The sequence below is a fragment of the Nycticebus coucang genome, chromosome 4 (assembly GCF_027406575.1).
Source record: "Nycticebus coucang isolate mNycCou1 chromosome 4, mNycCou1.pri, whole genome shotgun sequence".
Classification (NCBI taxonomy): Eukaryota; Metazoa; Chordata; class Mammalia; order Primates; family Lorisidae; genus Nycticebus; species Nycticebus coucang.
Window position 1 is genome coordinate 67,521,258 of NC_069783.1, and position 10,890 is coordinate 67,532,147.

General features: G+C 41.6%; 1 protein-coding gene across 1 annotated transcript; it reads right to left on the bottom strand.

Annotated features, from left to right (window-relative positions):
• Positions 1–266: 266 nt before the first annotated feature.
• BMP10 (bone morphogenetic protein 10) lies at positions 267–10,522 on the bottom strand. The gene is made up of 2 exons (XM_053588980.1): positions 10,031–10,522; positions 267–5,547 (listed from the first exon to the last, which is right to left on the bottom strand). The coding sequence occupies exons 1-2, from the start codon at positions 10,362–10,364 to the stop codon at positions 4,613–4,615; spliced, it is 1,269 nt and encodes a 422-aa protein (XP_053444955.1). The 5' UTR covers positions 10,365–10,522; the 3' UTR covers positions 267–4,612.
• Positions 10,523–10,890: the final 368 nt, after the last annotated feature.

Sequence of the window (10,890 nt, forward strand, 5' to 3'; positions counted from 1 at the left end):
ACAATGAGAAGCCAGTTTAATTTTCTACATATGGGATTCACACCAAGTCATATGAAATGGGAGAACCACATGATGACCAAATCCCACTCTTGAGTGAGATCGCTTAGAAGCTCAAAATGACTTATTGTTCCTTCAGGCCACTCACGTCAGGTTTTATCCCATCTAGATATACTGTGAAGCAGAAACATAAAAAAGAGAGAGAGGTGCAAAAAGGATTTCATCTCAGGGAAAAATAACTTGCAAATAATTTTCACCAAAATAATTTTTCCATTTTATTCAACAAGACAACTTTGAATGTACATATTTAGCTTATGAACACAGGGTACAACATTTGTTTCCACTTTCCTTTTATTCCTGTAGTCACTACATCAATTTGGTGAAGAAAGAACAGGTTTTACCCAAGAACATGAACACACTTCAGCTGATTTGGTGTGTCCACAGTGAGTGGATTGTCCACGTCCGTGGATGCTTGGCAGGTGGGCAGAGTGGTCACCCCACCACTGTTGGGAGAGGCGCTCACAAAACCAGTGTTTGAGTGTGATAGAAACATGTGGGTCACAACCACCAGTCGTTCCTTGATAGGGTTATTACCTTATGAGCACAAGTCCACATGCAGGAACACCTTTGTATGCTGCCATGGTACTGTGCTGTCTACTTCCCTTCCATGTCATATAAAAACTCAAATGTCCTTTTTTAGAAGCAAAAAATGCAGAGTCAGAGTAGCATTTCCTCTTTCACCACATGTGAGCTTGCAGACCTACAAAGAGCTACAACCCACAATGACTCTGAAAAGGTCTACCATCCTTAAAAAGAACACTGTCCCTTCTGTGTTCGAAACAAATCGCGAATCCTTTTTGCCCAAACTGTGCTGTACTTTATGGTTTGTTGAAAATTTGGTAAGAAGTAACATGTGACATTCCTTTATATGAAAACATCTTTTACATGAAGACTGTAAATCCTAAAGAATACCGATACATTTCATAATCATTCTGGAAAAGGTTTATATCATTAATTTCCCAAACCAAAAATTATTCAACAGGAATAAATTAGGCACTTTGAGGCTGACTCTTCTGGTAATTGTAATTTAACATTTTTGACATTTATAGGGGAGTTAATCCAGATGCAAATAGTTTTGTCAAATTGAGTCTCTGAATTGGTGGGTTGGTGAAGGCCATAGGGGATGGCCCTTCTTTGGGATGAAAACAGTGAATTCAATACTGCCCCTGTTCATTGAGTAGCACTCATGTCCCCTCATAGCCCGACAATATTTGCCTATTCTGACAAACTGACAATGTCACTTCATGGAACGTCATGGCAATTCATTGGTTAAATAATTTCTGGAACATCAACACTTCAGTTAAAACTCTGCTATTTACAAATCAGTAAATATACTCAGGGGCTCACAGCATGCCTACAAGACACAAATATACAAAATTATGGCAAGCTTATGGCAGACTCCTTAGAGTAACAGAATATTTTGACGCAAAAAGAGAGAGGGCTGAAAATACAGACTACGTACTGTAAGTGAGCTGTACTCTAAGGAAAGATTCTATTTGAAAAGCACAGAAGACTACCCTATCCAAGAGGGAAGCAAAGACATAAAAATAAACTATTTAGTATTCCACATTATATTACAAAAATAAATACATCAATCAATAAATAGCAGGAAGCTTAGAAATGTTTACATGAATATTTAGGTTGTTGGCTGCCCAAGTCCTTCTGCGACAATTTTCCTCGAGGGTCATGTAGGTTTATCAACTTCAATGATGATAATTCTGCCATAAAAAGAAGATTAGTGCAGAACATAGCAGAAGGTCTACGGCCAGAGAAGATGTTAGTAAGTTCTACTTTTCTAAAGACCTGACAATTTTATAGCTTCCTGTCAATGCAGTGAAGTGGAGGTGGTGCAGGCATGCTGGCCGGGGGTGTGGGGAACAAGGAGAACTCTCCTGCTGGTTATGTCTTTTCCTTTTTGATAAAAAGAAGGCAAGAAAAGAAAAATACAACTACTGACCATTTGAATGACCAATATGTGACTTTCTGTACTCCTTTTTCTAAGGAAGAAAAAGATCATAGAAATGTGGTTTACTGGTAACAGAGAAACATCTATAATAGCTAGATTCAGCCTAGCACCCCTTTGACAGACGAGTGATTGTAAGTGCTTGAGACAAGGTTTCTCCAAGCAGGCTGGGAAAGCCAGCAGCATGCACGGTGGAAAGCCAGAGCTGGCCCGTCCTTAGCTTCTAAAGTGTGCTACTGTCAGCAGTGTGCTGGAGCTCGTACGTGGCTCCTGAGAGCTGACTAAGTTTTCAGGACTCTTGCAAGCCATTTGGCATCACACAGGAAGCTTGAAATGGACATTTACATCATCGAAATCCACGAATTGGGGCTTTTTCCCCCACCCCAAGTTGCTGGTTGCAAGGTATTTACCAGCATACCACTCTCTTACATATTTCAAACACAAAGAAAAATTTGATCTAGCCAGAGCTATCCTGGTCAGCTGAGGTCTTATTTTATACCCTTTAAGAAGGGTAGAATAAGAAGTACCATGGAGTCTGTGAATGTACATTGAGTAGCATGGAGTATACAGAATGCACCACATTCCAGTGAGGATACTGAGCGTGGCTATCCCAAACCAGCCACACGGACACACATGCCCTCAGCACTCACAGACATCATGTTAATTGGAGGCTTTTCCACAAATGAGTGTTCTGAGTTGCCTGACCTTCTCAAATGATCAGTCGTTGTTTACCCACTGATGATCAAAATATGACTCCTCCGTGGGCAATCCCTAGGATTTTCCCTCTGGACACCAGTGAATAATAAATGTATGGGACTGAGGTCCAAACTGGGCAATAAGTCTTCAAAATAGCTTTCCCCACCTCCACTGTCTAGTGCAACATGAGTTTATAACCTTAAGTAGTTCTTAAAGGGAAGCTGATAGTTTCCCGGACTTGTTAAGGAAGCTTTCCTAAGGTAAGTGGGGTGAATGGGGACAATGTACTGAAAATCACATTCCCAAGTCCAGTGTGAGCCATCCAAGTTGCTGCCTGGAGACGCCAGAGAGGTTTGGGAACTTCTCTGCTCTGGCTCCTCCTATACAAACCTGGGATGTGTTTGGGGAAGCAGGTAGGGGTTCAGCCTGGAGCCACAGTCAATATGTCCTTCCACCCTGCCACCTGCTGGGCAGACCCACCAGTCCATTCCTGGCGGGAACACTTCTCAGCCCCCCAGTCCTGGCCAGATGCAAAATGAGAAGATGGGAAGGTTACTGGGTTTCCACCATGGAGCAAACTTAATTTCAAAATTCAGGCTTACCTTTCAAGTCATTTGTTCAGGTCTTTTCATTACTTCACTTGTTTAAATGGGACTCTGTTTCTTTTTTTTTTTTCTAATACTTAAGTGTTTTTCGTGAACAAAACATTTCATAAAGCATATCGTTAAAATAACATCAAATTTAATATCTGGGGTAAATTTTAAAAGTAGAACACTAACTTCTTTTACCCTAAGAACACAAGCTTTTAGGAGTCTCTTTGCAGCCCAGAGTATGAGCAACGAGGGCCGAGGAAGACAGGGGTCACAGGAAGGGGAGGAGGACGTGAGGCACCAGGACAGAGAAGGAAGCGGGGAGAGGAAGACGGCAGTGAGGAGGCAGGGAGAAGACTAACAAGTGAAGAAAAATACTAAGAGGCGAAGAGCCCAACAAACAGGTCCCGTGTGCCTTTCCTCCTCTTGGATTTTGATAATATATTTTATTTTGTACCAACGATTTAATTCTCCATTTAGCACTGCTTCTGATTTTACAGCTGCATCTGGGGATAGCATCTGTGTCCTTTCCCTCTCTCTCCTTCGAGAACTGTGCCATCCCTCCACCCCTGGTAGCAGTAACAGGGGATACACACAGCCTTGCTGTCCTATTGTCTCTGGAACACCTCACATCCTGAAGTCCCTCCTGCTTTCCTGTCCTCACCAGGCACTGCCCTCTGGTCCTCCAAGGGTTCGTTCTTTGCTGTTGTACCTCTAAGGACTTTTGAAGCCGTTTGGCATCAAATAACCCCTCCCTTGAAGCGACCTTTACCAGGTCTGAGCAATGGCAAACTCAACTGACAAAAGCTACATTTACCTTTCCAGAGTGTTTAGGGAAAGTAATACTTCCTTGGATGGTTAAAGTCCTGATGCAAATTATCTGGTCATAATCCTACTCAGAAGAGGTGACTGAGAACGCACTGTTGATCTTTAACATGTGCACGTTGAGTGAGTCATGTATGTATGTGAATTTAATCCTCCCCTAAAGAACCAAAAGATTTGCTTAAGTTCATGTATGTGCACATACACATACATAATATGTGTCTTCTGACACTGCATTTTGCTTAGGGATTGTTGTTTCCAAAAGGACATGGAGTTGGAATTGCCAGGAAATGGCAAGAACAAAGAGAAACAGATTGGAAGGGACTAGAGCAGATAGTAAAGTATGTATTTCCTGCAAGAAACTAACCTGTCCTTTTCCCTACGGCAGCTAGCCTGTACTGTCTGTACACCCTTATTAAATAATCTCATTAAATAGGAACACCAAATATACACATTTACAAGTATTAAATAAGCCACAGGACTCCTATCTACAGCCACATTCAGAGACAGCCATGCCTTCATATTTAAACTTGTAGGTGACAACACCTTTGTCTAAATAGAGGATGGAGATGGGCTCTAGCTTTGTGGGCACACAACAGGCTTTGGAAGCCTTCTGGGAATTCTTGAGGTGGACCAAGGCCTGGATGATCGCATGCTTCGTGGGCGTGAGGTGCTCTGCCAGGGGGTAGTTGCAAACACCACGGCACTCGTAGGCTTCATATCCAGGCGGAGCAATAATCCAGGAGTCCCACCCAATCTCCTTGAAGTCGATGTAGAGTGGGGTCCTCTTGCAGTAGTTTCCTTTGGCGTTCCTTCTGATGCGGGCTGTGGAGTCATAGATGATGTTCGACCTCATCTGCAATAAAGCCTCTTCCCCAGGTCCGCTGGAAAAGCCATCCAGGCCCAGGTTGTCCAGCTCCGGAAGTTGTTCGTGGGCGATCATTTCATTCAATTCCTCTTTCCGCTCCTTTTCACTGCTCTGGTCATCAGAAAACACAATGAGCAAAGGGTTATGTTTATTCTGGGTGCTCGTGTCTATTTCCAGCTGTCCCCTGCTGGGGTCCTCGGCTTCGTCGTGTCTGCTCTCAATGTGGACCTCCAGCTGGTGGATGGATGAGCCTGACTTTTGCCAACGCCTGACGGCATCTGTGATGTCAAAAGCTTCCCACTCACTGTTGGTCCCATAGATCTCCCCTGACACTAAGACCAGCATGTTTCTTTCACCCTCGTCCCCTCTGCTCTCCAGTACTTCAAAAATGGTAATTTTCCGGTCCACACCATCGTACATCATGCGATCTCTTTGCACCAGCGTATACAGCCTTAGTTCAGCCATGACGACCTCCTCATGGTGAGGAATGGACACGTTGAAGAGGAGAGGGTATTTTCGGAGCCCATTAAAACTGGCTGGTTGGAACAGATCTGGAAAAACAAAATTTGCCGAGGTCGTATTTGCAGTATGACTCAGAGAAAAACAGATGCTCATTTATGTAACAAGGTAGCCTGTCCATGCAGAAAGCTTAATACAGAGAGAATGAGGGCAGAGAATCAATGAAAACACACACAGTGTCAGCCTTCTGTGACTTAGAAAACCCTGAAAGGTCAATGGTAGAATGCCCAACTGAGTTAAGCCGCCAAGACTAAAATGGAAAATGAGGGCTAATGACTGGGATAAAATTCAGGCAGCCTTGCCTGAGTAGCTTATCAGCCACAGAATTAGAGAACTGAGAAGAATCTTGGAGATTTTATGGGAAAGTCCCCAGTGCTCTAAGCAGTGAAGAGCCTTCAGATGGGACATGTGGAGATATTCAGGGATGAGGACTCCATGGCTTTTTATTTTTGTGTTTGTAATGAGTGGATGGCTGGAGATCCCACATAACCACTGGGGCACTGGTCTTCCCACAAGACTTCCTTTCAGGCCAGGACTTGGTAAACTATAGTTCATAGGTCAAATTGGGCCTGCCACCTGCTTTTGGAAATAAAGTTTTATTGTAACACAGCCCCGTTCATTTCTGTACTGTGTATGGCCTGATTAAATAGTCACAACAAAGAACAAACTGCCTACAAAGTCTGAAATATCTACTATCTGTCTGGCCCTCTACAGAAAAAGTTTGCTGACCTCTGCTCTAGATAACAAAGTCTGACAAGGACTTTGACAACTATAAACCAAAAGGAACATAGCAGTTGATTTCTGGTTGTGTGGTCTTCTATAAGGAGAAATGGAAGATAATAAATCCAGCTTGGTTGCCTCAGTTTTACACCCTCTGGCACCTGGCATGGAGTTTGGTGCATTCAAATCACTGAAAAATGTTTATGAAACAACTTTTGAAAGGTCGTTTAGTCTTAGTAAATGCTATCATGTTGACTTCCTATCTGAGGATTGTACAGTGAGCACCAAGCTCCTACACACTTGCCTCAGGCAAGGGAAAGCCCTGAGGGCATTCCCATCAGCCTATCAAAAGGTTTCATTACACCAAACATGCAGCTGGGTTCTCTGCCCTCTGTCATCACTGGCGGCATTTCCCCAACTGTATTCCTAACTGTATTAATGATTTCAGTGGAGCCCCTGTTTTAGATTATAATCTTTTAATATTTCTTTTAGCTTGATCTGATCATTTTATACTTACTACCTCTCTTAGACTTGTCCTAAGCAACATGATTCATGGAAGAGGGAGAGTTGATTTGATACTTATGTGCATTTTTTAAAATCTACATTAATAAAAACATAGAATGATTTCACATGATTCATAGCTTTCTCTGGGTGCCATCTAAAATCATCTTACACATTGACACATAAACTTCACTTACTGTCAAGTTTAACTCACTGTCAAGGCTCTCAAGACCAACTATGTACAGGTCTTAACCACCTGATCCAGCCTTCTATTCATCCTCTACAGTAATTGGAACATTCAATTGCTCACTTAATATTTGTTGAACAATTAAATGGTTTCATAAACCCTCCTGTTCTGAATATACTGATATATTTACCACTTGCCAAAACATTCCTTTTTTTCCTATACTTTCCCTCTTTGGATATGTTCTTCTGACTCTTGGAAAGTTCTCACCTCTCCTCTACCTTTCCAGCTTTGTTCCCTCCCTGTGAAATTCTCCCTTCCTCACCTCTCCTCCTGAAAATTCACTCCGGAGTCACTTGAGCACTTACTCCCTGTATCTCACCTTTGACCCTTATCATTATATCCTTGTGTTTCACTTGTCTTTCTATTAATGGATTTTCCCAAACAGATTGCCATCATCCTGGTGGCTATCACCAAGACTTACTTCCTTCTATGTCTCTGTCCTACTATGATGCCTTAAGCAGAGGCAATGCTTTAAACACATATTGATTAGGTGAAGATTCTGGGAACCAGACTAAATTGAGTTATGGGCATGGCACATATGCTTAATATATCATTGACCTCTTGGATAAGAAAAATGGCTTGGGAGTCCCCCCACCATAAAAGTCAAAGAGACTTGACTCTCCTTGGACAGGGAACATGAGAAGACCAAAAATGGGAGAGTGAGATGATTGCTCCATGCATGAGAAATGTGTAGAATAAAACCACGCTGTGGAGGGAGGAAGGGAGGAATTACAAAGGCAAACAGGGAAACTTCTGATGGTAATGGATATGTTCACTATCTTGATTGTGGTGATGGTTTCAGTGGATGGTTTTATATGTCAAAACCTATCAAATTGTACACTTTAAATATGTGTTACTTTATGTGTGTCAATTATACCTTAATAAAGCTAATTAAAAAAATAAGTTCACTGTGAAATTAGGTGCATGTGCAAATGCAGTAAGTAATAGATGGAGGAGTAATATTTCTGGGCAAGAAAACTGAATTTTGTGGACAAATTTCACATGGCAGGTACTTTGCAAAAGTGTGGTCTTATTTGGTTCTTGCAATGACCCGATACTGTAGGCACTGATTTCATTTTACACCAGAAGAAATTGGCCTTGATTTGGAGAACTGACTTCCCCATACACAAGGAGAAGATGAAGCTGTGCTAGGAATTGAGGGCACATTTTCCCACTTCAGAGGTGACATTTGTTTTCCCCAAATCAGTTAGATTTGGAGAATTTTTGGCCTTTATTGCCTAGGGAGCGTCACTGAGAAGGGTAAACAGGTCAGAAGAGAGACAATAGCAGGGCAAAATTAGTCCTCAGGCTGCCCATTTCCAGTGGCAGACGGCAGAAGTGTGGGCAGCTGGGTTGCCCACATGTTACTGGCTTCTGCTTTCAGGTAACAACAAGCACAGTGAACTCCACACTATGGTCCAGATCATCCAAATCCTCCATAAGAAAAGTGAGAACTGGAAATGGTTCTGTTTTCCCAGGGGACGAAAGCAACATTTTCCCACCCATGCCTGAGCCAGATGCTGAGGGCTCAGTGCTGAGAAGTCTGAGGGAGGGTTCCTACAGGAGGAGGTTGTTCATTTTTGACTCATCTTCAAAAAAACCTGTAATCTCAGTTTGCCACTTCCATTAGAAATATGTTACCAAATAGAAATTTTGGTAGTTAACCAAATTGTAAAGGCAAGTGCTATTTTATAGACTGAACACCTACTCAACATTTACACCAGTCCTAGAACACGAAGTAACTCATTAACAGTCACTAAAATTTGTCCAGCACTTCATGACAACTGGAGCCCTTTTTTATCAGTAACTTCTTTTGAACACTCTGCCATGTAGATATTATTACCTCCAGTTTACAGATAAGGAAATTGCAGCTCAGAGAAATAAAGCTAATTATCTCCAACCACTAAGTCAACCAGCTTCTGAAATTCCAAATCTTGAGCTATTTCTTCCACTGCCTTTCTGCTTTTCAATAACATCTGGCAAACATCAATTTAAAAAAAAAAACCTCCCAAGCGGCGCCTGTGGCTTAAAAGAGTAGGGCACCGGCCCCATATGCCAGAGGTGGTGGGTTCAAACTCAGCCCCGGCCAAAAACTGCAAAAAAGGAAAAAAAAAACTCTCTATATCAGGTTAATGATCATAAAAGCATAATTGATAAGTATTAAAGAATTCATTTCTTTGGACTCACAGCCTCTACTATAATCTAGATACCTGGTATAAGATTTTTTTTTTATTTTGCCTACTTGCATCATATTAAGTGAAGGATTAACTTGATAACTCATTGAATTTAGTTACTGAATTTAAAGATTATGGGGGCAGCAAACACACTTTCCTCACCAATAATTTAGTTTGTGCATTGCTCTTCAAAAAGACAGAAATGATAAGCTGGACTATTAAAATTTTATGCACATTTCCTATAAACAGTGCTTCAAGGAGGTACATGTCACATAAAACCCAACACAACTTTAGGAAGAATCTCTAAAATAGGTTTCCATCCTGTATGGACATTTCTCAAACAAGGCCACAAAACAGAAACTCATCCAAAATTTGAACAAAATACAAATGATTTGTATTTTGCAAGATAAACTGGCTGGTTTTTTTTTTTTTTAATCATTTTTATCATTTCATTCTGAGCAAAAGTTGATAAATATGTTAGTCAATTAACAGCCAAAATGGAAATCGAGGCCTATCTGGAAAAGGGCAAAGATACTGCAGCAGACCAACATTAATTCTTTATATTACATGGTGTCTAAATTAAAATTTTAAAAAGACCCAATTGTGATGTCAAAATGACAGACATTTTGTGACTTTGGTTTAAAGAGGTTTTTGAGTATCTTTTGAGTTTCTAAAGTGACCGTATAAATGACATGGACCAAACGTGCTTTGAATTTGTGCGTCTTTGTATGCATACACCCTTAAATAGACACACACATGCTTATATAGATACACATACACTGATCCAGGTATGTCATTCCCAGGCATTATAAGTTTACTCTTTAATAAAAAAAAAGGCCAAGACAAATTTCATCAGCGAAAATATAAACTAACCTTCATTCCTGAAACTCCTAATGATGTTGGCAGAGGGCATGGAGGTCCTATCTGTTGCGAATTTGTTGTAGAGTTCCAGCATGTACTCTGGTGGATCAACCTTGGCTGAATCCTGCATGGGGATGTCAGACAGGTTCAATGTCTTCAGAAACTCATCCTTCATGCTCTGTAGCAGAGTGTTAAAGTCAACACCATCTTGCTCTGAGAAGACATCGTCAAAGAGGGGCATATCTTCTTCCAGAGGCGACTGCTCAAGGCTCATGATGGGGCTGCCAGAAACCGAGTGAGCCACCAGGCAGAGAAGAGCGCACAGCCGTCCGACTGGGGAACCCATGACTCCGCTCAAGCCCCCAGGCCAACCCGGGGAGATCTAGCTTTCCTGGGCTCTAAGTGGCAGTTTTATCTTGCAGGGCGTAAATGTCTCTTGTCACTGGAGACAAGTTTGGAAACTCTTTCTCTCTCTCCCTCCCCTTACTCACTCTTCCTCTCCCCCCAAAAGTCAGGTTGCAGTAATTGGATAACAAAATCCCCTATAGGGGGCCTAGCCTTTCTTATCTCCCTAGTGTAAACTTGTGCACCAGATTTTGTTTCTATCTTGCAATTCCTATTTCTTTTAATGAGCATTTTGTAAACATTTCCACATTCTGACACTGCTTGAGAGATAGGAACAATTTTCTCCTTGCAAAGACTCTGCTTCCCTCCCTTTTAATTCACTTCCTTTCAGCAGGAATGCCCAAACTCTGCTTTTATGGGGTTCAGTTTCACACATGAACATAATAGGTGTTAAGAATCAACATAATATACATAGTGGTGACACATATTAAAGTGAGTGATAGGACTTACATCCTTAAATAAGCATT

Bases quoted from the DNA above. Each gene is read 5' to 3' on its own strand.
- BMP10 (XM_053588980.1), bottom strand. From the start codon at position 10,364: ATGGGTTCCCCAGTCGGACGGCTGTGCGCTCTTCTCTGCCTGGTGGCT. The intron at 5,548-10,030 runs GTTAGTTTATAT...TTGTTTTTCCAG, and splicing joins TAGGAGTTTCAGGAATGAAG to ATCTGTTCCAACCAGCCAGT.